Below are 27,819 nucleotides of genomic sequence, written 5' to 3'. Positions count from 1 at the left end.
CTGCCAACCCTGGCAATATATCTTGGGGTGTAAATGTGTCATATCAAAGTATTTGTTAACAGGATACAACGTATGTAAAACTGTCCAAGGAAACTCTTACTCGCAAAGTCTTTCCCAACAATGCAGTGTTCAATATCGACTGGTAAGAAAGTAGAATATCCAGAAATGATCTTAACCAACCGTTTATACTCGTTGGGAATTGGCCTATACGAATAAGGCTACATTTTAAATGTTTCTTATAGAAATATGAAAATGCATAACCATCAATCAATTGAAAGGGAACAGTTTGTACATTAGGTGATTTTTATTTTTATTAGACTCAAGGGTGAGGACACAACAGTTTTCTTGACACAAGACTGAATTCAAACATTACACTGTTGATTTTTATTGAGCATTTTACACTAAACCGGACAGTTTATTAGGTACAGCCATGTAGTACCGGGTCGGACAGCCTGAATTCTTCTGGGCATTCTACAAGTTGCTGCAGATTGGATGGCGGTACATTCATGCTGTGAACAGCCCGTTCCATCTCATCCCAAAGAGGCTCTACTGGGGTTGAGGTCTGGGGATTGTGTGTAACAGTTTAACTTTAGTCCGTCCCCTCGCCCCGACCCGGGCGCGAACCAGGGACCCTCTGCACACATCAACAACAGTCACCCACGAAGCATCGTTACCCATCGCTCCACAAAAGCCGCGGCCCTTGCAGAGCAAGGGGAACCACTACTTCGAGGTCTCAGAGCGAGTGACGTCACCGTTTGAAAGGCTATTAGCGCGCACCGCCGCTAACTAGCTAGCCATTTCACATCCGTTACATGTGCAGGCCACTCAAGTAAACTGAACTCGCTGTCATGGTTCCAGGTGATGTGTTTTGTATCTGATAGGAGTGGAACTTGGAGGGGTCGACAGCTGCAATAGCCAATCACTGACAAGGACAGACGAGTTGTGTGTTCTGAGACGCCGATCCGCCCACCACTGTTGTACTGCGCTGTTATTGGTCTGTTTGCGGCCCCGCCTCTTATCTTGCACGATTCTTGCCGTTCTCCTTCGACTTCTCTCATCAACGAGTTGTTTTCGACCCACAGGACTGCAGCTGATTGGATGTCGGTTTGTTTGTCGCAGCATTCTGGGTAAAAACTCGAGACTCTGTGGTGTGTGAAAAGCCCTGGAGGGCGGACGTTTTTTTAAAGATACTGGATCGGGCGCGCCTGGCACCAACGATCATACACCGGGCTCAAAGTCTCTTAGGTCACTTGTTTTGCCCGTTCTAACGTTCAATCGAACAGTAACTGAATGCCTGTCTGCTTGCTTTATATTTCAAGCCACGGCTACGTGACTCACGGTCTGAGCAGGGTGGTGTACCTAATAAACTGACCGGCGAGTGTACATTTACTGTACTTTTTGCCGTATTTGTTGATCAAATGTGAAAATACTCCGGAAACATTCAGTAACATGATAAGAATATTCTTGGAAAATGTGGGGTAGGTGCAACATAAGATAATTGGCCACACTCCTCTCCCATTGGCCACACTCCTCTTCAGTGTCTCTCATTGGCCACACTCCTCTCCAGTGTCTCTCATTGGCCACACTCCTCTCCAGTGTCTCTCATTGGCCACACTCCTCTTCAGTGTCTCTCATTGGCCACACTCCTTTCCAGTGTCTCCCATTGGCCACACTCCTCTCCAGTGTCTCTCATTGGCCACACTCCTCTCCAGTATCTCTCATTGGCCACACTCCTCTTCAGTGGCTCTCATTGGCCACAGTTCCTAAATAATTTCAATGCACTTATATGACTCAGAAGAGTCCACTATACTGAACAAAAATAAAACGGAACATGAAATAATTTCAAAGATTTGACTGAGTTAGTTCATTGACGGAAATCAGTCAATTTAAATATTAATTAGGCCCTAATCTATGGAAGTCACATGACTAGGAATATAGATTTTTTTTTAAGTAGGGGCGTGGATCAGAAAACCAGTCAGTATCTGGTGTCACCACCATTTGCCTCATGCAGCGCGACACATCTCCTTCACATAGAGTTGATCAGGCTGTTGATTGTGGCCTGTGGAATGTTGTCGTACATGTCGATCCAGAGCATCCCAAACATGCTCAATGGGTGACATGTCTGGTGAGTACGCAGGCCATGGAATAACTGGGACATTTTCAGCTTCCAGGAATTGTGTACAGATCCTTGCGACATGGGGCAGTGCATTATCATGCTGAAACATGAGGTGATGGCGGCGGGATGAATGGCACGACAATGGGCCTCAGGATCTCGTCACGGTATCTCTGTGCATTCAAATTGACCTCAATAAAATGCAATCGTGTTAGTTGTCCGTAGCTTATGTCTGTCCATACCATAACCCCACCCCCACCACGGGGCACTCTGTTCACGTTGACATCAGCAAACCACTCGCTCACACGGCGCCATAAATGTGGTCTGCGGTTGTGAGGCTGTTTGGACATCGTACCTAACTCTAAAACAACGTTGGAGGCGGCTTATGGTAGAGAAATTAACAGCCAATGTTAAAATGTTATGCCCTGATTGCGTAATCAGGGCATAACATTTTAACATTGGCTGTTAAGTTGTCTATTTCATTAGCCACGTAGGCGGGTAGTCAGGTCTCCACAGTGGGAGCATTTAACTCGCATTTGTGAATAAAAATGGTCAAGTTTGATCACATTTATAGTAATATAAATGCTACAGTAGCTGTTTACAAAGTATTTCTGCCGTTTTGTTTCATAGCTGGTCACATTGATTGCACACAGTCAAGGAACTATCAATCCTATACAGTGCCTTCGGAAAGTGTTCAGCCCCCTTGACTTTTTCCACATTTTGTTATAGCCTTGTTTTAAAATTGATTAAATAGTTTTTTTCTCCTAAATCTACACACACAACCCCATAATGACAAGCAAAAACAGGTTGACATTTTTGCATATTTATTAAAATAACTCATATTTACATAAGTATTCAGACCCTTTACTCAGTACTTTGTTCAAGTGCCTTTGGCAGCGATTACAGCCTTGAGTCTTCTTGGGTATGACGCTACAAGCTTGGCACACCTGTATCTGGGGAGTTTCTCCCATTCTTCTCTGTAGATCCTCTCAAGCTCTGTCAGGTTGGATGGGGAGCGTTGCTGCACAGATATTTTCACGTCTCCAGAGATATTCGATGTGGTTCAAGTCCGGGCTCTGGCTGGGCCACTCAAGGACGTTCAGACACTTGTCCCAAAGCCACTCCTGCATTGTCTTGGCTGTGTGCTTAGGGCCGTTGTCCTGTTGGAAGGTGAACCTTTGTCCCAGTCTGGGGTCCTGAGTGCTCTGCAGCAGCTTTTCATCAAGGATCTCTCTGTACTTTGCTCTGTTCATCTTTCCCTCAATCCTGACTAGTCTCCCAGTCCCTGCCGCTGAAAAACATCCCCACAGCATGATGCTGCCACCACCATGCTTCACCGTAGGGATGGTGCCAGGTTTCCTCAATGTGACGCTTGGAATTCAGGCCAAAGAGTTCAATCTTGGTTTCATCAGACCAGAGAATCTGGTTTCTCATGGTCTGAGAGTCCTTAAGGTGCCTTTTGGCAAACTCCAAGCGAGCTGTCATGTGCCTTTTACTCTGGAGTGGCTTCCATCTTTACTGTTGTACTATAAAGGCCTGATTGGTGTAGTGCTGCAGAGATGGCTGTCCTTCTGGAAGGTTCCCCAGATCTGTGCCTCGACACAATCCTGTCCGGGAGCTCTACCGACAATTACTTCGACCGCATGGCTTGGTTTTGGCTCTGACATGCACTGTCAACTGTGGGACCTTTATATAGACAGGAGTGTGCTTTTCCAAATCATGTCCAATCAATTGAATTTACCACAGGTGGACTCCAATCAAATCGTAGAAACATCTCAAGGATGATCAATGGAAACAGGATGCACCCTGAGCTCAATTTTGAGTCTCAAAGCAAAAGGGTCTGAATACTTATGTAAATAAGGTATGTTTTTTTAAATTTGTAATACATTTGCAAAAATGTCTTAACCTGTTTTCGCTTTGTCAGTATGGGGTATTGCGTGTAGATTGAGGACACCATATCTAATTTTTAATCCGTTTTAAAATAAGGCTGTGATGTAACAAAATGTGGAAAAAGGGGAAGAGGTCTGAACTTTCCCAAGACACTGTATAGTGTATGTATATTTAGGCAGGGGTACAAGTGACTGGTCAGTAGGATAAATAATAATAATAACAGCACCGTGTGTTGCTCATGCGAGAGGAGTAACATTGTGCTTGTGAGTGTGAATAGAGACCTGAGAGTGTGTAAACGTCAGTGCAGGTCGTCCGTGGATGAGGGTGAGAGCAGCCATCAGTTAGCTGTTCACCAGTCTTATTGCTTGGAGAGAGAAGCTGTCTTGGAGCCTGTTGTTCCGATACCCGATGCTCCGATACCGCTTGCAAGACCGTAATAGAGAGAATAGTCCATGGCTGTGGTGGCTGTCGTCTTTTTTGAAATATTCCGGGCCTTTCTCAGACACGGCTTGGTATAAATGTCTACTATGATGACGTTGTTATTATTTCTGTTTAAACTGGTCAGTAAATGTCATTTGAATGAATATATATATATATATATATATATATAAAAGAAAGCCAGTAAAATGCATTTTGTTTATATTGGATCTTGTTCTTGTATTCCCTTTGTAGAACTCTCCACTAGACTGGAGCGTAGTGAAGGAGAGCTTCAAGACCGAGGTGGAGAAACTATCACAGTAAGATGACAGTCTTTAGAACCTCTCCTACTTTTATCTCTGGCATCTCACTTTAACCTCGTTCAATTCCTCTTGGTTGTCTTTCTTTTCTAAGAAGTTATCTGTGTAGAAAATAGGGCTGTTTAAAAAAAAAATAGAAGAAAATAGAAGAAAATAGGGCCCCCCCCCCCCCCCCCCCCCCAATAAATCTATGTCAATCAAGAGTCGTGTTCTTTCGAACCAATCGACTGGGCGAAATTTTAAAACGTATATTTTTCCATATATAGACAGACCCTATGTGTTTTAATAAAATCAACTATATGTAGGCTATTGAGCTTGTTTGATGCTTTAAGCATACTGTGATGAAATAATTAAGACACAAATGACTCAAGAGGGAGCTAGAGATCAATAACCTGTTTCCGAACCACCACATCCCATTGCTGCTGGCCTTTGTAGATTCTGCCATTACTTTCCCTAAGTTGCCGGTAATAGGATACGCCAGGGGTCGGACACTTTTTTTCCATTTGGAGTGCCAATTTATCTTACCAATTCTACCGATCAGTGATCATTTTCTTATGCACATATTCATGGAACAATTTAATTTATTTTAGAATAAAGTCTTCGTATCTCAATCATTGTCATGTGATTAATACAAATGATATCTAAATGAAAAGTATACAAATCTAACATTGCCATTGCCAACTACAGTACCAGTCAAATGTTTTGACACCTACTCATTTCAACGTTTTTCACTATTTTTCTTATGCCAAGAGTGTGCAAAGTTGTCATCAAGGCAAAGGGTGGCTACTTTGAAGAATCTCAAATATAAAATATATTTTGATTTGTTTAACACTTTTTGGTTACTACATGATTTCATATGTGTTATTTCATAGTTTTGATGTCGTCACTATTATTCTACAATGTAGAAAATAGTAAAAATAATGTGTGTGTGTGTTTGTTATATTAAAAATAAAGAAAAACCCTTGAATGAGTAGGTGTGTCAACTTTTGACTGGTACTGTATATAAAACATAAAACCAACCAATAAACATTGCAACCTGCAGGTAAAAAATATCGGTGATTTAAAAATAAATCACATTGGCTACCCATGGCCTGTCTGGTCCAGCCCATTGGCTACCCATGGCCTGTCTGGTCCAGCCCATTGGCTACCCATGGCCTGTCTGGTCCAGCCCATTGGCTACCCATGGCCTGTCTGGTCCAGCCCATTGGCTACCCATGGCCTGTCTGGTCCAGCCCATTGGCTACCCATGGCCTGTCTGGTCCAGCCCAAGCGCTAACAAACTTAAACATTCTATAAAATATTCTGGACCCTCAGTTTTCTGCGCCATTAAGCTCCGGACAGACACAGCTGTATTTGCTCAAGGGATAAGAAGTAATCGGGTAGGCTTATTTTATGACGTTTCCACCGGATCAGAGCATGACGGACCTTCTCCCCTTTCACGCTAAGTGGTTATCGAAAGGGAGGAAGCTGGAAAGATTTTGCAAATGGGCTAAATTGAGGAACTGTCATTTTCAATGGATCTAAAAACAGACGTTTAGCTGTGTTCGAATACTTATATTAACCGCTATTTGTAAAGTAAATTGAGTATATAGTATTCTTATTGGTCATAGTATGGATATAGTTTGTATGCCAAAAGTTCCCAGATGTCGTACTAAATTTGCCAAAATATGACATATACACGCAGTGGACACTATTTCTGTACTTTTAGGGCCCACAATGCAATTCAGAAAATGAGCGTGGTTTCACAACGTTTTCAGATTTGAATAAAATGGCAGAAAATATGCAGCTGAAGTCCAACGAGAGCCGATACAAATTCATTGCTTTAACTAATTTTACAAATGTCAAGAAATGTAATAAAGTAATGACTTTTCAAATAAGTTACATGTTATGTTGGCTGACAATTTGTTAGCTACTCTGTCCTTACGAACAGCATAGCATTACAGCAGCATGTACCGGTATGTTAGCTACTCTATCCTTACGAACAGCATAGCATTACAGCAGTATGTACCGGTATGTTAGCTACTCTGTCCTTACGAACAGCATAGCATTACAGCAGTATGTACCGGTATGTTAGCTACTCTATCCTTACGAACAGCATAGCATTACAGCAGTATGTACCGGTATGTTAGCTACTCTATCCTTACGAACAGCATAGCATTACAGCAGCATGTACCGGTATGTTAGCTACTCTATCCTTACGAACAGCATAGCATTACAGCAGTATGTACCGGTATGTTAGCTACTCTATCCTTACGAACAGCATAGCATTACAGCAGTATGTACCGGTATGTTAGCTACTCTATCCTTACGAACACCATAGCATTACAGCAGTTTGTACCGGTATGTTAGCTACTCTATCCTTACGAACAGCATAGCATTACAGCAGCATGTACCGGTATGTTAGCTACTCTGTCCTTACGAACAGCATAGCATTACAGCAGCATGTACCGGTATGTTAGCTACTCTATCCTTACGAACAGCATAGCATTACAGCAGCATGTACCGGTATGTTAGCTACTCTATCCTTACGAACAGCATAGCATTACAGCAGCATGTACCGGTATGTTAGCTACTCTGTCCTTACGAACAGCATAGCATTACAGCAGCATGTACCGGTATGTTAGCTACTCTATCCTTACGAACAGCATAGCATTACAGTAGCATGTACCGGTATGTTAGCTACTCTATCCTTACGAACAGCATAGCATTACATCACCATGTACCGGTATGGTCCCGTGTGGCTCAGTTGGTAGAGCATGGCGCTTGCAACGCCAGGGTTGTGGGTTCATTCCCCACGGGGGGACCAGGATGAATATGTATGAACTTTCCAATTTGTAAGTCGCTCTGGATAAGAGCGTCTGCTAAATGACTTAAATGTAAATGTTAGCTAGTTGGCTACTAATACATCGAACTTGCCAGGCAGTATATTAACTATATGCTATCTAACTAACTACCCAACGTTTATTGACTTGATTATTTACATCATACTTGGCTAAGTGGTATAGTTGTTGTGCGTTTCAACAGAGGTAACGGCACTCTGGTCTGAGTGTGCCAGAGCGCCGAATAACTGATGAATTGACGAACGCTCAACACCCGTTGAAATATGGCCGGTGTCAGTAAACGTTGGCAAAAAAAAAAGCGTAATTAAATTGTTGCTAGCAGCACAGTTACAGTCACCAACGCTCTGGATAACATTAAAACAGCCTAACCAGCTATGCTAGGGGGAGTGAAAGGTCAGAGTGAGGTGTTCTCTCATTTGTGTTTGAAAGTAACTTCGCTAGACAGCCGTTGAACGCTCGGATCAACCCTACTCCTCGGCCAGAGCGTCCAGTGTGACGCTCTGAACGCTCCGCGAAACGCTCTGAATTTACGAACGGACAATCTGACAACGCTCTGGGTTTACGAACGGACAATCTGACAACGCTCTGGGTTTACGAACGGACAATCTGACAACGCTCTGGGTTTACGAACGGACAATCTGACAACGCTCTGGGTTTACGAACGGACAATCTGACAACGCTCTGGGTTTACGAACGGACAATCTGACAACGCTCTGAATTTACGAACGGACAATCTGACAACGCTCTGGGTTTACGAACGGACAATCTGACAACGCTCTGAATTTACGAACGGACAATCTGACAACGCTCTGAATTTACGAACGGACAATCTGACAACGCTCTGGGTTTACGAACGGACAATCTGACAACGCTCTGGGTTTACGAACGCCCAGAGCGCACTCTGACAATCCAGATTGAATTTAATAACACACCAGAAATCGTAAAATGTCTAGCTAGTCATTTGTTATGCTAATTACAAGCTAACAAGAGGTTGCATAGCAACAGGATCAACTTCCAGTAGACCGGCGAAGCACTAGTACACACAACTGAAACGATACTGTTGGTTTACAGTATACTAAAATGAACTAAAGTATATAATATGTAGTATTTACTCATTAAGTATGTAGTATACAGTATGTTAGTATGGGTATTCGAACACAGCTTTTGTTTACTTGCTGTTTGAGGTGAAGAAAAATTACTTTGAGAAGCTCGACAGCTCATTAGTGTTGGTGCTTTAAGACGGTCAGAAATAATTTTCAGATCTCCAAATGGACACATTTATTATATTGCCTACATTTGAACGCAGGCCAGGTAGCCCAGGCCGATTTCTATGCGGAATCAGGTGCACGTCCTTACTCAACATTGACAGTAGCGCTCCAAACAAAACAACTCTGTAAATGGAATGAAATAAACCAAACCGTCTTTCTCACAAGTGTAGCTTAGGTTGTCCGCTCTGCAAACAACGTGTCCATTCTGACAATGACAACTGTAAAATACTAATCATTAGTGATGCACCTTTTTGGCTGATACCGATATTTTCCTTGCCAAAGAACCCTGATACCGATAACCGATGTTTAACATTTTTGCGGCCTTTTAAACATTCTAGTACAGTTAAATAGTTAACACACAAATGGACGCAGCGGTCTAAGGCACTGCATCGCAGTGCAAGAGGCGTCACTACAGTCCCTGGTTGGAATCCAGGCTGTATCACATCCGGCCGTGATTGGGAGTCCCATAGGGCGGCACACAATTGGCCCAGCGTCGTCCGGGCCATCATTGTAACTAAGAATGTGTTCTTAACTGACTTGCCTAGTTAAATAAAGGTTACACACACACGCCACACTGACCAAAAAGTTATTTTGTTGGCATTTACGTATGGCCGGCCCCATTACCAGTAAAACACAATCAAAACCTATTTCTTTCACTTACTTGCTGTTTCGTTGTTCAGTCGTTTCGTTCTCAACCAGGAATTCTATGGAACGCCGTTTGGGTCTTTGCGTGTCAAAAAAGATTCACATCAAATGACACTATTTGACGTGTGAAATAAGCTTGTTGACCAATCAGGACCTGAATATGACTGCACGTCATATAATAATTTAACGCGTTCATAATTTTTTAAAGTAGTTATTACACATTGATTACACTCACTCGTATTTCATATGTCACAACGATTCATCGACACGTATGCTATGATGCTGATAAAGTTGTCTCGCGCACCTACAGTGCTGGTCATGTAAATTAGGGTTATTTTAGATGACACCTAGCTATATAGTTAGCTAGCTAAATATAACAACTGAAACAGATGTCGTTTTGCAATGTTTTTGGGGAAGAACATTGTTTGCATCCATGAGCTATCTAGCTTTTTTTAAAGACAGTTCTTATTTGATTAATGGTGGTCAGACGCATCAATGTGAAGTTAGCCACAATAAGGATTAGCCACAATAGTGGACTTTGCGGTTATCCTTCAAAGTAAAAGTATGGCATAATTCTACTATTTGTATTAATTTGCGTCACTGTCAATGACATACTTTTATTTTGAAGGCAAACCGCAAATTTCACTATTGTGCCTAATCCTTATTGTGGCTAGCTTCACAACACATAACCCGGTCCAGTTGTTTCTCACTAGCCAGATGAAGCTAGATGGCTGCTTATAACGTTAGCTTTGGGCAACAGGGTTAAGTAGCTGGCTAGCTATTTATTTTCATGAACTGAAGTTCAATTTCAAAAGGCGAACAACAAGAGGCAACCTAGCTTATACTTACTCACAATGATTCCTAAGTCATTGCTAAGAATAATGAAAATGGCTGCAGTTTCTACTGGTCATTGTTTTCAGGCTGGTTGTATTGGTGCTAGCTAGGTACCAAGCTAAAGCTAGCTACCCCAGAAGTTGCGGTTGAACAAATGATGCTTTATTAACAATGCGGTATTGTAAACACATCGTTCGTGGCCGGTGACTTTTTTGTACAGCTTTGACAGTGCTACTGTATCTTTTTTGACACGCAAAGACCCAAACCGCGTTCCATAGTATAAATGTCATGAAGCTAATAGCAGCTAATAGCAGTGACGCTATTACTGTGCAACTCCGGTAGGGCAACATCTGAAAAATAGCGCACTTGGTAGTATGTACCGGTGCTCGACCAGTCGGCGAAAGCCAAAATCACCCACGACAGAGAGCGGTTGATTGTCAAGGGCAATGAGTTCCATTATCTTGGCTTTAATGAATTTTGCCTTTGTTGTCTTGCTGAAATTTTCATACTTTCAAATGAGTGCTCGACCTGTTGACTGGTCGATCCACACAGTAGACATTGTGGGCGTCATTACGTCATGTACCTACATTATATAGGTATGCATGGTAGCTTTGACATTGGTTTTTAACATCGGTGTTGAACCAAACATCGGGACGATACCGATAATGGCATTTTTAGCTAATATCGGCCGATTCCGATATGTTCACCGATATATTGTGCATCCCTAGTAATAATTATATATTAAATGCTTTAACATAAATTATGGTAACCAAACAAACATTGTAGATTAGAAATTATGGTAATTAACAGTAAATGTGATACTGGTGTGTCATCCCCGTGGCCTCCACAATGGATTAGTCCACTGAGATAGGCCTCTACAATGGATTAGTCCACTGAGATAGGCCTCTACAATGGATTAGTCCACTGAGATAGGCCTCTACAATGGATTAGTCCACTGAGACAGGCCTCTACAATGGATTAGTCCACTGAGACAGGCCTCTACAATGGATTAGTCCACTCTGACAGGTCTCTACATTGGATTAGTCCACTCTGACAGGCGTCAATCAATACATTTTTGTTGTTGTTGCAACTGCTCGACTAAAACATTATTGGTCGACCAACAACCTATCGACCAAACAATCGACCAGTGGACTAAATGGGGTCAGCCCCAGCCCTAGTCTCCCCTACTCCACGTACATCAGACTGTATTCCGTATCGTCATACGGGAAGCCTGACCATGAAAAGCCCAGGTGGAGACAGGCCTAGAGAATCAGAAGTTCCCTTTATACTGTCCTCTTCAGGCTTTAGCTGGTCCGCTGTGGTTAGTCTCTCTTCTGCTGTGGTTAGTCTCTCTTCTGCTGTGGTTAGTCTCTCTTCTGCTGTGGTTAGTCTCTCTTCTGCTGTGGTTAGTCTCTCTTCTGCCAAGCAGGTCATCTTTACTCTGCCTATATGCTCTTCTGTCTTTACTCTGCCTATATGCTCTGTTTCTCCCTCCTATTGTTGAGGAGGGAGTTTTTCCTAGCCACCGTGCTTCTACACCTGCATTGCTTGCTGTTTTAGGCTGGGTTTCTGTACAGCACTTTGAGATATCAGCTGATGTAAGAAGGGCTAAAAAAAATACATCTGAAAAGTGTCTTCTTCATTGTAAGATGCGGCTCTATTGTAGGTTTAGCAACAAACAAAAATACTCTGCCTTTCCCCGCCCAGATACAGACATCCCAATATAGTGGACTTTGTGGGCTACAGTGTTGGACAAGGAACCTACTGTCTGCTCTATGTCTTCATGCCCAACGGTTCTCTGGAAGACCAGCTGCACAACCAGGTCAGTCTTTTATTCTTCATATCTTTAAAACTAAAGAACGTTAACTGGGGAGTGCTATCGAGACGGACGGGGACTACTATCGAGACGGACGGGGACTGCTATCGAGACGGGACGGGGACTGCTATCGAGACGGGACGGGGACTGCTATCGAGACGGGACGGGGACTGCTATCGAGACGGGACGGGGACTGCTATCGAGACGGGACGGGGACTGCTATCGAGACGGGACGGGGACTGCTATCGAGACGGGACGGGGACTGCTATCGAGACGGGACGGGGACTGCTATCGAGACGGGACGGGGACTGCTATCGAGACGGACGGGGACTGCTATCGAGACGGACGGGCACTGCTGTTCGAGACGGACGGGCACTGCTGTTCGAGACGGACGGGCACTGCTGTTCGAGACGGACGGGCACTGCTGTTCGAGACGGACGGGGACTGCTATCGAGACGGACGGGGACTGCTATCGAGACGGACGGGGACTGCTATCGAGACGGGACGGGGGACTGCTATCGAGACGGGACGGGGGACTGCTATCGAGACGGGACGGGGGACTGCTATCGAGACGGGACGGGGGACTGCTATCGAGACGGGACGGGGGACTGCTATCGAGACGGGACGGGGGACTGCTATCGAGACGGGACGGGGGACTGCTATCGAGACGGGACGGGGGACTGCTATCGAGACGGGACGGGGGACTGCTATCGAGACGGGACGGGGGACTGCTATCGAGACGGGACGGGGGACTGCTATCGAGACAGCTTATTAAACATTGAGAAAGGAGGACATTGAGATTGAGAAAGGAGACGGACGGGGACTGCTATCGAGACGGGACGGGGGACTGCTATCGAGACGGGACGGGGGACTGCTATCGAGACGGGCGGGGACTGCTATCGAGACGGGACGTGGACTGCTATCGAGACAGCTTATTAAACATTGAGAAAGGAGGACATTGAGATTTAGAAAGGAGACGGGACGGGGACTGCTATCGAGACAGGTTATTAAACATTGAGAAAGGAGACGGGCGGGGACTGCTATCGAGATGGACGGGGGACTGCTATCGGGACGGGGACTGCTATTGAGACATTAAACAATGAGAAAGGAGGACATGACACGAGGATTGAACCTGGAATATATGTGTTGTTGGTGTGTGTTGACTGTGTGTGTGCCTCTCCCTCAGGCCAGTGCTGCCCTCTTCTGGCCACAGCGTGTCGGTGTGTTGCTGGGCACAGCCAGAGCCATTCAGTTCCTCCACTCATCCTCTCCGCAGCTCATACATGGAGACATCAAGAGGTAAGCTTTTCCTGGCTCCGCAAACTGACCTTTTTCTTTTCCATCGTTCTTCTGGATTTTTGCCTTCCTCCCCGATGATTTCTAGAATGTGAACACATTCTGACCGTTGTGATTGGTCCCAGACACAGATGGGTTGGGCCAGAGGCGGCCTACATGGTGTTATCAACTTTGATATTCTGATTGGTTAGATTTGTAAGAGATGATCCAATCGCTGATGCATTTTGGTACAACACCCCTCCATTTTGAAGTTACACAAACGACTTCTAGGAGGGAGAGGCTATACAGAAACGCCTGGTGCCCAAATTGATGACATATGTCGAGCAGCTGAGAGTTGAGTGGAGACGAATGGATTGGGTTCAGTCGTCCTGATGAGCCCCTTCCCAGCTAGCTAGTTCAGTCAGTCATCCTGATGTGACCTTCCCAGCTAGCTAGTTCAGTCAGTCATCCTGATGTGACCTTCCCAGCTAGCTAGTTCAGTCAGTCATCCTGACGGGCCCTTCCCAGCTAGCTAGTTCAGTCAGTCATCCTGATGAGACCTTCCCAGCTAGCTAGTTCAGTCAGTCATCCTGATGAGCCCTTCCCAGCTAGCTAGTTCAGTCAGTCAGTCATCCTGATGAGCCCTTCCCAGCTAGCTAGTTCAGTCAGTCATCCTGACGAGACCTCTCCAGCTAGCTAGTTCAGTCAGTCATCATGATGAGCCCTTCCCAGCTAGCTAGTTCAGTCAGTCATCCTGATGAGACCTTCCCAGCTAGCTAGTTCAGTCAGTCATCCTGATGAGCCCTTCCCAGCTAGCTAGTTCAGTCAGTCATCCTGACGGGCCCTTCCCAGCTAGCTAGTTCAGTCAGTCATCCTGATGAGTTCTTCCCAGCTAGCTAGTTCAGTCAGTCATCCTGATGTGACCTTCCCAGCTAGCTAGTTCAGTCAGTCATCCTGATGAGCCCTTCCCAGCTAGCTAGTTCAGTCAGTCATCCTGACGGGCCCTTCCCAGCTAGCTAGTTCAGTCAGTCATCATGATGAGCCCTTCCCAGCTAGCTAGTTCAGTCAGTCATCCTGATGAGACCTTCCCAGCTAGCTAGTTCAGTCAGTCATCCTGATGAGCCCTTCCCAGCTAGCTAGTTCAGTCAGTCATCCTGACGGGCCCTTCCCAGCTAGCTAGTTCAGTCAGTCATCCTGATGTGACCTTCCCAGCTAGCTAGTTCAGTCAGTCATCCTGATGAGCCCTTCCCAGCTAGCTAGTTCAGTCAGTCATCCTGATGAGCCCTTCCCAGCTAACTAGTTTACACTGGCTAGCTGGCAAAAGCAAAATGGTCTAGTTAAAACTTGTAAAATAAAGTGATGTTTATTTTGATGGGTGAGTGAGAATTAACTTGTAGTATTGGTCACGATATTGATGTCACCGTGACATGTCAGTCAGCTAAAGTAATGACCAACGGTGTTGTATCGAGGTGCTTGCTAGCCTCTTGGCTCCGGACAACAGGTCTTCCGGAGCCAAGCAGTACGGTCTGGTGAAGAGGCTAGTGCTTACCGACCTGCAGTTGCTTCCCACCAGGCAGCTGTATCACGTCGTTAGCGTTAGCTAACGTGGCCAGTTTATTTATTTTTTCAATCCCACTTGATTTTATTTAGAGTAGGATAACTTCCTACACGAGAAATAACTTGTAATATTGGTATTTAGTAACCATCTGGATTTCACCGTGATAGTCTACTGCTCAATGGGGAGAGTTTGCACTGCTAGCTGGCCACACAACAACATGGAGCAAAGTGTCCTTCGATCCCGCTTGCCATAGTAAGGAGAGGGAAGTAGTGTAGCCAATAGCAGGCCAGTAAGGAGAGGGAAGTAGCTAGATAGTGTAGCCAATAGCAGGTCAGTAAGGAGAGGGAAGTGGCTAGATACTGTAGCCAATGTCTCGTCAGTAAGGAGAGGGAAGTAGTGTAGCTAGATAGTGTAGCCAATATCAGGTCAGTAAGGGGAGGGAAGTAGTGTAGCTAGATACTGTAGCCAATGTCTCGTCAGTAAGGAGAGGGAAGTAGTGTAGCTAGATAGTGTAGCCAATATCAGGTCAGTAAGGGGAGGGAAGTAGTGTAGCTAGATATTGTAGCCAATATCAGGACAGTAAGGAGAGGGAAGTAGTGTAGCTAGATAGTGTAGCCAATAGCAGGTCAGTAAGGAGAGGGAAGTAGCTAGATACTGTAGCCAATGTCTCGTCAGTAAGGAGAGGGAAGTAGTGTAGCTAGATAGTGTAGCCAATAGCAGGTCAGTAAGGAGAGGGAAGTAGCTAGATACTGTAGCCAATGTCCAGGTCAGTAAGGAGAGGGACGTAGCTAGATACTGTAGCCAATAGCAGGCCAGTAAGGAGAGGGAAGTAGCTAGATACTGTAGCCAATGTCTCGTCAGTAAGGAGAGGGAAGTAGCTAGATACTGTAGCCAATAGCAGGCCAGTAAGGAGAGGGAAGTAGCTAGATACTGTAGCCAATGTCTCGTCAGTAAGGAGAGGGAAGTAGTGTAGCTAGATATTGTAGTCAATATCAGGCCAGTAAGGAGAGGGAAGTAGCTAGATACTGTAGCCAATGTCTCGTCAGTAAGGAGAGGGAAGTAGTGTAGCTAGATAGTGTAGCCAATAGCAGGTCAGTAAGGGGAGGGAAGTAGCTAGATACTGTAGCCAATAGCAGGCCAGTAAGGAGAGGGAAGTAGCTAGATACTGTAGCCAATGTCTCGCCAGTAAGGAGAGGGAAGTAGTGTAGCTAGATAGTGTAGCCAATGTCCAGGTCAGTAAGGAGAGGGAAGTAGCTAGATAGTGTAGCCAATGTCCAGGACAGTAAGCAGAGGGAAGTAGCTAGATAGTGTAGCCAATGTCCAGGTCAGTAAGGAGAGGGAAGTAGTGTAGCTAGATAGTGTAGCCAATAGCAGGTCAGTAAGGAGAGGGAAGTAGTGTAGCTAGATACTGTAGCCAATATCAGGACAGTAAGCAGAGGGAAGTAGCTAGATAGTGTAGCCAATGTCCAGGTCAGTAAGGAGAGGGAAGTAGTGTAGCTAGATAGTGTAGCCAATAGCAGGTCAGTAAGGAGAGGGAAGTAGCTAGATAGTGTAGCCAATAGCAAGCCAGTAAGGAGAGGGAAGTAGCTAGATAGTGTAGCCAATAGCAGGCCAGTAAGGAGAGGGGCGTAGCTAGATAGTGTAGCCAATAGCAGGCCAGTAAGGAGAGGGAAGTACTGTAGCTAGATAGTGTAGCCAATGTCCAGGTCAATAAGGAGAGGGAAGTAGCTAGATAGTGTAGCCAATAGCAGGCCAGTAAGGAGAGGGAAGTAGCTAGATAGTGTAGCCAATAGCAGGTCAATAAGGAGAGGGAAGTAGCTAGATAGTGTAGCCAATAGCAGGCCAGTAAGGAGAGGGAAGTAGCTAGATAGTGTAGCCAATAGCAGGCCAGTAAGGAGAGGGACGTAGCTAGATAGTGTAGCCAATAGCAGGCCAGGTTGACAGCTAAAGTGATAATAGTGATTTTCACAGAAAATGTACAACTACAGCATTAAATTAACGTCTATATTTTAGTAAAATAAAACTTTAAAAAATAGCAATAACTCAGATCGAAACAAAATGATTCTGAACACGATCCAAAGTCCCAACTTCGGCAGACACGTTTCTAATTGTCACTGAAGTTTGTAGCCACATCTATAAACTAGCTAGCTGGCTAAGGCTCATCAGGAAGACTGACTGAACTAGCTAGCTGGCTAAGGCTCATCAGGAAGACTGACTGAACTAGCTAGCTGGCTAAGGCTCATCAGGAAGACTGACTGAACTAGCTAGCTGGCTAAGGCTCATCAGGAAGACTGACTGAACTAGCTAGCTGGCTAAGGCACATCAGGAAGACTGACTGAACTAGCTAGCTGGCTAAGGCTCATCAGGAAGACTGACTGAACTAGCTAGCTGGCTAAGGCTCATCAGGAAGACTGACTGAACTAGCTAGCTGGCTAAGGCTCATCAGGAAGACTGACTGAACTAGCTAGCTGGCTAAGGCTCATCAGGAAGACTGACTGAACTAGCTAGCTGGCTAAGGCTCATCAGGAAGACTGACTGAACCGAATCCGTTCGTCTCCACTCGACTCTCACTGCGCACCAGGCAAAGAGGTAGGCTGCTTTGTTAAATTCAGGCTGAGTCACCAGGCAAGAGGTAGCCTGCTCTGTTAAATTCAGGCTGGGACACCAGGCAAGAGGTAGCCTGCTCTGTTAAATTCAGGCTGGGACACCAGGCAAGATGTAGCCTGCTCTGTTAAATTCAGGCTGGGACACCAGGCAAGAGGTAGCCTGCTCTGTTAAATTCAGGCTGGGACACCAGGCAAGAGGTATCCTGCTCTGTTAAATTCAGGCTGAGTCACCAGGCAAGAGGTATCCTGCTCTGTTAAATTCAGGCTGAGTCACCAGGCAAGAGGTAGCCTGCTCTGTTAAATTCAGGCTGGGACACCAGGCAAGAGGTAGCCTGCTCTGTTGACTGAATCATTCCTTTGTCCCCATAATTTCTTACTACCATATTAAGCCTCCATCTCATATTTGAAATGAGAAATTAGCCTCTAGAAGAATAACCAGGTGGTGACAGATCTACAGCTGATGCTCGGACATTTTTTGTAGGAAAACTTGGCACAATAAATAACTGAAGTTTGCATTGATCCTAAATGCTGTTTTTTCTTTTTTGATCAATCCCACTCCGACCATCTGTCTTCTTCTTCCAGCTCGAACATCCTACTAGACGAGCACCTGGAGCCTAAGCTGGGGGACTTTGGCCTGGCCCGGTTCTGCTGTAGCTCCAGTAGTAGGACAGCTGGTAGAACCACCACGGTAGCCTATACCAAGACAGTGAGGGGAACACAGGCGTACTTACCTGACGAATACCTCAAAACAGGAGCGTTGGGAGTAGCCATTGACATCTTCAGCTTTGGAGTGGTAGGAGGAAAGCACACACTGTACCGCTGTACTATTATACAGTAGCCTAGTACAGTAGCATAGTAGTATATAATAGCATACTACTGCACTCTACTATTATATACTACTGTACTAGGCTACATTACTCTATTATACTAATGTACAACTGTACTATACTGCTCTGCTATACTATGCTACTGTACTCTACTAATTTATTTAACCTTTATTTAACTAGGCAAGTCAGTTAGGAACAAATTCTTATTTTCAATAACGGCCTAGGAACAGTGGGTTAACTGCCTTGTTCAGGGGAACAGTGGGTTAACTGCCTTGTTCAGGGGAACGGTGGGTTAACTGCCTTGTTCAGGGGAACAGTGGGTTAACTGCCTTGTTCAGGGGCAGAATGACAGATTTTTACCTTGTCAGCTCGGGGATTCCATCTTGCAACCTTTCGGTTACAAGTCCAACACTCTAACCACTAGGCTACCTGTGGCCCCTCCACTCTAACCACTAGGCTACCAGCCACCCCTTGTACTACTAATGTACTACTGTTCTATACTACTCTACTCCGCTATACTACTCTACTGTACTACTGTCCTCTACTACTTTATTACTGTACTATACTACTCCACTATACTACTCTACTATACTACTGTACTACTGTACTCTACTACTCTATTACTGTACTATACTACTCTGTTATACTAATGTGCTACTCTACTATACTAATGTGCTGCTCTATACTACTCTACTATGTTACTGTGCTATACTACTATACTAATGTACTACTCTACTATACTAATGTACTACTCTACTATACTCATGTGCTACTCTACGAATGTACTACTGTGCTATACTGCTATACTACTCCACTATACTACTCTAGTATATTACTGTACTATACTACTCCACTATACTAATCTACTATACTAATGTACTACTGTACTATACTAATGCCCTACTATACCACTCTACTATATTACTGCACTATACTACTCCACTATACTACTATACTAATGTACTGATGTACTCTACTACTCTATTACTGTACTATACTACTCCGCTATACCAATGTACTACTCTACTACTCCGCCATATTACTGTACTATACTACTCTGCTATACTAATGTACTACTGCACTATACTACCCTACTACTCTACAATGTTACTGTACTATGCTACCATACTATACTGATGTACTACTGTACTATATTACTCTACTATATTACTGTACTATACTACTCTGCTATACTAATGTACTACTCTACTATAATAATGTGCTACTCTACTATACTAATGTACTACTGTACAATACTACTGTGCTATTTTACTATACTATACTACTATACTAATGTAATACTGTGCTATACTACTCTATTACTGTACTATACTGCTATACTATACTAATGTGCAACTGTACTATACTACTCTACTGTACTACTATACTACTCGATTACTGTACTATACTACTCTACTATACTAATGTACTGCTGTACTGTGCTACTCTATTACTGTACTATACTACTTTACTATACTAATGTACTACTGTGCTATACTACTCTACTATATTACTGTGCTATACTGCTCTACTAATGTACTACTCTACTATAATAATGTACTACTGTACTATACTACTCCACTATATTACTGTGCTATACTACTGTACTATATTACTGTACTATACTACTGTACTATACTAATGTACTACTGTACTCCGCTATTACCATGCTATACTACTCTACTACACTAATGTACTACTCTACTATACTGGTGTACCACTCTACTATACTACTCTACTATATTACTATGGTAATGTATTACTGTACTATACTACTATATTACTGTGCTATACTACTATACTATACTAATGACTACTCTATTACGCTCATGTCCTACTCTGCTATACTAATGTACTATATTACCATACTAATATATTACTGTACTATACTACTCTACTAATGTGCTACTGTACTATACTACTCTGCTATATTACTGTACTATACTACGCTACTATATTACTGTACTAATGTACTACTGTACTCCACTACTCTATTACTGTACTATACTACTCTACTACACTAATGCACTACTCAACCATACTAATGTACTACTCTACTATATTACTTTACTATACTATTATACTGATGTATTACACTAATGTACTACTCTATTATGCTAATGTACTACTCTACTATACTAATGTACTACTGTACTATATTACTGTACTATATTACTGTACTATATTACTGTGCTATATTACTGTACTATATTACTGTACTATATTACTGTACTATATTACTGTACTATATTACTGTACTATATTACTGTACTAATGTGCTACTGTACTATACTACTTTATTTCTGTACTATACCACTCTACTATACTAATTTACTACTGTACTATACTACTCTGCTATATTACTGTACTATACTACTCTACTATATTACTGTACTATACTACTGTACTGATGTACTACTGTACTCTACTACTCTATTACTGTACTATACTACTCTACTACACTAATGTACTACCCAACCATACTAATGTACTACTCTATTATACTACTCTACTATACTACTTTACTATACTATTCTACTATACTAATGTATTACTCTACCATACTACTCTACTATATTACTGTACTATACTATTGTACTGATGTATTACTGTGCTATACTACTCAGCTATATTACTGTACTATACTACTCTACTATATTACTGTACTATACTACTATACTAATGTACTACTGTACTCTACTACACTATTGCTGTACTATACTACTCTACTATATTACTGTACTACTCTACTATACTAATGTACTACTGTACTCTACTACACTATTACTGTACTATACTACTATATTACTGTACTATACTACTATACTAATGTACTACTGTACTCTACTACACTATTGCTGTACTATACTACTCTACTATATTACTGTACTATACTACTATACTAATGTACTACTGTACTCTACTACACTATTGCTGTACTATACTACTCTACTATATTACTGTACTACTCTACTATACTAATGTACTACTGTACTCTACTACACTATTACTGTACTATACTACTCTATTACTGTACTACTCTACTATACTAATGTACTACTGTACTCTACTACACTATTACTGTACTATACTACTATATTACTTTACTCTACTACTCTACTATACTAATGTATTACTCTACTATACTACTCTACTATATTACTGTGCTATACTATTGTACTAATGTACTACTGTACTCTACTACACTATTGCTGTACTATACTACTCTACTATACTAATGTATTACTCTACTATACCACTATACTATATTACTGTGCTATACTATTGTACTAATGTACTACTGTACTCTACTACACTATTGCTGTACTATACTACTCTATTATACTAATGTACTCTACTACACTATTACTGTACTATACTACTCTATATTACTGTACTATACTACTCTACTATACTAATGTACTACTGTACTCTACTACACTATTACTGTACTATACTACTCTACTATATTACTGTAATATACTACTCTACTATACTAATGTACTACTGTACTCTACTACACTATTGCTGTACTATACTACTCTACTATATTACTGTACTATACTACTATACTATACTAATGTACTACTGTACTCTACTACACTATTACTGTACTATACTACTCTATATTACTGTACTATACTACTCTACTATACTAATGTACTACTGTACTCTACTACACTATTACTGTACTATACTACTCTACTATATTACTGTAATATACTACTCTACTATACTAATGTACTACTGTACTCTACTACACTATTACTGTACTATACTACTCTACTATATTACTGTAATATACTACTCTATTATACTAATGTACTACTGTACTCTACTACACTATTACTGTACTATACTACTCTATATTACTGTACTATACTACTGTACTATACTAATGTACTACTGTACTCTACTACACTATTGCTGTACTATACTACTCTACTATATTACTGTAATATACTACTCTATTATACTAATGTACTACTGTACTCTACTACACTATTACTGTACTATACTACTCTATATTACTGTACTATACTACTGTACTATACTAATGTACTACTGTACTCTACTACACTATTACTGTACTATACTACTCTACTATATTACTGTAATATACTACTCTACTATACTAATGTACTACTGTACTCTACTACACTATTACTGTACTATACTACTCTACTATATTACTGTAATATACTACTCTATTATACTAATGTACTACTGTACTCTACTACACTATTACTGTACTATACTACTCTATATTACTGTACTATACTACTGTACTATACTAATGTACTACTGTACTCTACTACACTATTGCTGTACTATACTACTCTACTATACTAATGTATTACTCTACTATACCACTATACTATATTACTGTGCTATACTATTGTACTAATGTACTACTGTACTCTACTACACTATTACTGTACTATACTACTCTATTATACTAATGTACTACTGTACTCTACTACACTATTACTGTACTATACTACTCTATATTACTGTACTATACTACTGTACTATACTAATGTACTACTGTACTCTACTACACTATTGCTGTACTATACTACTCTACTATACTAATGTACTACTGTACTATGCAATGCTCACAGACCTACAGATACACACAACATAGATGACCACCAAAACTACTGTTTCAATGACCTGGTAGATGTGACGTCACACAATCACCTTGTGTTCTCTTTCTCAGGTGCTGCTGGAGGCCCTGACTGGTCGTAGAGCTTTAGAAGTGGACCCCAGCCAATCCAAAGCTGTCTACCTGGTGAGGCTGACGCAGTTGATACTCTTAAAAGACCCGTGAACCACTAGTCACACTGACACGCTGATCAGATGTGCTGCAGTCTGTATAACGTTGTCATGTCTGGCCGTTTAAAAAAAAAAAAACTAACGTCTTGTATAATTTTCCTCTTCAGAAAGACCTGGTGAAGGAGGCTGAAGATGACGACGGAGGTCATCAGGCCAGAGGGAGGTCAAAGAGGAGTTCAGAGAGAGTAACCCAGGAACAGTCTAGTATTCCTCCAGCCGTTACACATATCTGGCAGAAGCACCTGGACCCTAGACTGATGGTGAAAGGGACGGGAGGCTCTCTTTCTAGCCCATCCACGGTGTGTACGGCAGGTCCAGGCTCCCCTTCTCCGGCCCCACATGGCTCCCTGGACCTGACTACTCTAGCCTGTCGCTGTCTGGAGGCCCGGGGGAAGAGAAGACCCCCCATGACCGAGGTACTACTTGTCACCGTGTGATTTTAAACAAGTGTAGAACGTATTGTGACCAGGCTCAATTTAAATTTAAATTCCAGTCAATTCAGAAAGTTAAAACCGAATTCCAATTTCACTCATTGAAAAGAATTGTAATTTCAGTGTACTTTCCTGAGTTGAAATGGACTTGACTCCAACCCTAATTGTGACATGACTCCTAGGTATTCCAGGTGCTTCAAGACATCCGTACCAGTTTGAAGGCCTCTGACAAAGCCGTGTCCTCCTCTTCTCCTCCTTCTCACCAGTCCTTCCCCAAACCTCCTCAATCATCCATAGACTCATGTATAGACTGCCTTACAGACGTTCTGTCAAAAGTGGGTCCACTGGAAGACACGTACCACTGCCCTCCACATCCCTACTCCATCTCGCCTCACCCGTCCTCGGTCCTCCCTCCCTCCTCCTCCTCCTTCCTTGGTCCATGTGAATCAGACGAGAGCCAAGGTTATTCCCAGTACTGTGCTCCTCCCTCCCAGCTCCCCCATAGTGACACCAGATCAGAGCCCCAGACCTCCGTGCCGTGTGGTTGGTCTTCACCAGCCAGACGGTTACGCTCCAGTTCACCGTGCTCAGCGTCAGGTAAGAGGATTAGTTGTGTCAGAGCCCAGGGGCAGGGTGCACGGCTCAACTCCATGAGGGCTGCAGTCATTTGGGGATTTTAGTTTTACTCCGTCAGTGGCCGTTGAAACCTTTTAGGTCATGTTCATCAACAGGGATGGAAAGAGTACTCAAATAGCCTACTCCAGTAGCAGTACTGTTATTTCAGTGGTAGTTTACTCCAGTAACAGTACTGTTATTCCAGTGGTAGTTTACTCCAGTAACAGTACTGTTATTTCAGTGGTAGTTTACTCCAGTAGCAGTACTGTTATTTCAGTGGTAGTTTACTCCAGTAACAGTACTGTTATTTCAGTGGTAGTTTACTCCAGTAGCAGTACTGTTATTTCAGTGGTAGTTTACTCCAGTAACAGTACTGTTATTTCAGTGGTAGTTTACTCCAGTAGCAGTACTGTTATTTCAGTGGTAGTTTACTCCAGTAACAGTACTGTTATTTCAGTGGTAGTTTACTCCAGTAGCAGTACTGTTATTTCAGTGGTAGTTTACTCCAGTAGCAGTACTGTTATTTCAGTGGTAGTTTACTCCAGTAGCAGTACTGTTATTCCAGTGGTAGTTTACTCCAGTAGCAGTACTGTTATTTCAGTGGTAGTTTACTCCAGTAGCAGTACTGTTATTTCAGTGGTAGTTTACTCCAGTAGCAGTACTGTTATTCCAGTGGTAGTTTACTCCAGTAGCAGTACTGTTATTTCAGTGGTAGTTTACTCTAGTAACAGTACTGTTATTTCAGTGGTAGTTTACTCCAGTAGCAGTACTGTTATTTCAGTGGTAGTTTACTCCAGTAGCAGTACTGTTATTTCAGTGGTAGTTTACTCCAGTAACAGTACTGTTATTTCAGTGGTAGTTTACTCCAGTAACAGTACTGTTATTTCAGTGGTAGTTTACTCCAGTAGCAGTACTGTTATTTCAGTGGTAGTTTACTCCAGTAGCAGTACTGTTATTTCAGTGGTAGTTTACTCCAGTTACAGTACTGTTATTCCAGTGGTAGTTTACTCCAGTAACAGTACTGTTATTTCAGTGGTAGTTTACTCCAGTAACAGTACTGTTATTTCAGTGGTAGTTTACTCCAGTTACAGTACTGTTATTTCAGTGGTAGTTTACTCCAGTAACAGTACTGTTATTTCAGTGGTAGTTTACTCCAGTTACAGTACTGTTATTTCAGTGGTAGTTTACTCCAGTAACAGTACTGTTATTTCAGTGGTAGTTTACTCCAGTAACAGTACTGTTATTTCAGTGGTAGTTTACTCCAGTTACAGTACTGTTATTTCAGTGGTAGTTTACTCCAGTTACAGTACTGTTATTTCAGTGGTAGTTTACTCCAGTTACAGTACTGTTATTTCAGTGGTAGTTTACTCCAGTTACAGTACTGTTATTTCAGTGGTAGTTTACTCCAGTAACAGTACTGTTATTTCAGTGGTAGTTTACTCCAGTAGCAGTACTGTTATTTCAGTGGTAGTTTACTCCAGTAGCAGTACTGTTATTTCAGTGGTAGTTTACTCCAGTTACAGTACTGTTATTTCAGTGGTAGTTTACTCCAGTAACAGTACTGTTATTTCAGTGGTAGTTTACTCCAGTTACAGTACTGTTATTTCAGTGGTAGTTTACTCCAGTAACAGTACTGTTATTTCAGTGGTAGTTTACTCCAGTAACAGTACTGTTATTTCAGTGGTAGTTTACTCCAGTTACAGTACTGTTATTTCAGTGGTAGTTTACTCCAGTAGCAGTACTGTTATTTCAGTGGTAGTTTACTCCAGTAACAGTACTGTTATTTCAGTGGTAGTTTACTCCAGTAGCAGTACTGTTATTTCAGTGGTAGTTTACTCCAGTAGCAGTACTGTTATTTCAGTGGTAGTTTACTCCAGTAACAGTACTGTTATTTCAGTGGTAGTTTACTCCAGTAACAGTACTGTTATTCCAGTGGTAGTTTACTCCAGTAACAGTACTGTTATATCAGTGGTAGTTTACTCCAGTAACAGTACTGTTATATCAGTGGTAGTTTACTCCAGTAGCAGTACTGTTATTTCAGTGGTAGTTTACTCCAGTAGCAGTACTGTTATTTCAGTGGTAGTTTACTCCAGTAGCAGTACTGTTATTTCAGTGGTAGTTTACTCCAGTAGCAGTACTGTTATTCCAGTGGTAGTTTACTCCAGTAGCAGTACTGTTATTTCAGTGGTAGTTTACTCCAGTAGCAGTGCTGTTATTTCAGTGGTAGTTTACTCCAGTAGCAGTACTGTTATTCCAGTGGTAGTTTACTCCAGTAGCAGTACTGTTATTTCAGTGGTAGTTTACTCTAGTAACAGTACTGTTATTTCAGTGGTAGTTTACTCCAGTAGCAGTACTGTTATTTCAGTGGTAGTTTACTCCAGTAGCAGTACTGTTATTTCAGTGGTAGTTTACTCCAGTAACAGTACTGTTATTTCAGTGGTAGTTTACTCCAGTAACAGTACTGTTATTTCAGTGGTAGTTTACTCCAGTAGCAGTACTGTTATTTCAGTGGTAGTTTACTCCAGTAGCAGTACTGTTATTTCAGTGGTAGTTTACTCCAGTTACAGTACTGTTATTCCAGTGGTAGTTTACTCCAGTAACAGTACTGTTATTTCAGTGGTAGTTTACTCCAGTAGCAGTACTGTTATATCAGTGGTAGTTTACTCCAGTAGCAGTACTGTTATTTCAGTGGTAGTTTACTCCAGTTACAGTACTGTTATTTCAGTGGTAGTTTACTCCAGTTACAGTACTGTTATTTCAGTGGTAGTTTACTCCAGTTACAGTACTGTTATTTCAGTGGTAGTTTACTCCAGTAACAGTACTGTTATTTCAGTGGTAGTTTACTCCAGTAACAGTACTGTTATTTCAGTGGTAGTTTACTCCAGTAACAGTACTGTTATTTCAGTGGTAGTTTACTCCAGTTACAGTACTGTTATTTCAGTGGTAGTTTACTCCAGTAGCAGTACTGTTATTTCAGTGGTAGTTTACTCCAGTAACAGTACTGTTATTTCAGTGGTAGTTTACTCCAGTAACAGTACTGTTATTTCAGTGGTAGTTTACTCCAGTAGCAGTACTGTTATTTCAGTGGTAGTTTACTCCAGTAACAGTACTGTTATTTCAGTGGTAGTTTACTCCAGTAGCAGTACTGTTATTTCAGTGGTAGTTTACTCCAGTAACAGTACTGTTATTTCAGTGGTAGTTTACTCCAGTAGCAGTACTGTTATTTCAGTGGTAGTTTACTCCAGTAACAGTACTGTTATGTCAGTGGTAGTTTACTCCAGTTACAGTACTGTTATTTCAGTGGTAGTTTACTCCAGTAACAGTACTGTTATTTCAGTGGTAGTTTACTCCAGTTACAGTACTGTTATTTCAGTGGTAGTTTACTCCAGTAACAGTACTGTTATTTCAGTGGTAGTTTACTCCAGTAACAGTACTGTTATTTCAGTGGTAGTTTACTCCAGTTACAGTAGTGTTATTTCAGTGGTAGTTTACTCCAGTAGCAGTACTGTTATTTCAGTGGTAGTT

The 27,819-nt window shown here is 42.2% G+C and overlaps 1 protein-coding gene across 1 annotated transcript in view; it reads left to right on the top strand.

Moving 5' to 3' along the window:
- The window catches only part of irak1 (interleukin-1 receptor-associated kinase 1), a 43,195-nt gene that overhangs the window by 9,311 nt on the left and 6,065 nt on the right, over positions 1 to 27,819 (top strand). The window contains exons 6-12 of the mRNA XM_039011280.1: positions 4,676 to 4,740; positions 12,035 to 12,149; positions 13,330 to 13,442; positions 18,165 to 18,375; positions 23,133 to 23,204; positions 23,356 to 23,664; positions 23,862 to 24,276. Of these exons, the coding sequence (XP_038867208.1) occupies positions 4,676 to 4,740; positions 12,035 to 12,149; positions 13,330 to 13,442; positions 18,165 to 18,375; positions 23,133 to 23,204; positions 23,356 to 23,664; positions 23,862 to 24,276 (1,300 nt within the window). The remainder of the gene's footprint in view (positions 1 to 4,675; positions 4,741 to 12,034; positions 12,150 to 13,329; positions 13,443 to 18,164; positions 18,376 to 23,132; positions 23,205 to 23,355; positions 23,665 to 23,861; positions 24,277 to 27,819) is intronic.

The sequence above is a fragment of the Salvelinus namaycush genome, chromosome 16 (assembly GCF_016432855.1).
Source record: "Salvelinus namaycush isolate Seneca chromosome 16, SaNama_1.0, whole genome shotgun sequence".
Taxonomy (NCBI): Eukaryota; Metazoa; Chordata; class Actinopteri; order Salmoniformes; family Salmonidae; genus Salvelinus; species Salvelinus namaycush.
This window is presented reverse-complemented; position numbering and strand designations above follow the sequence as displayed.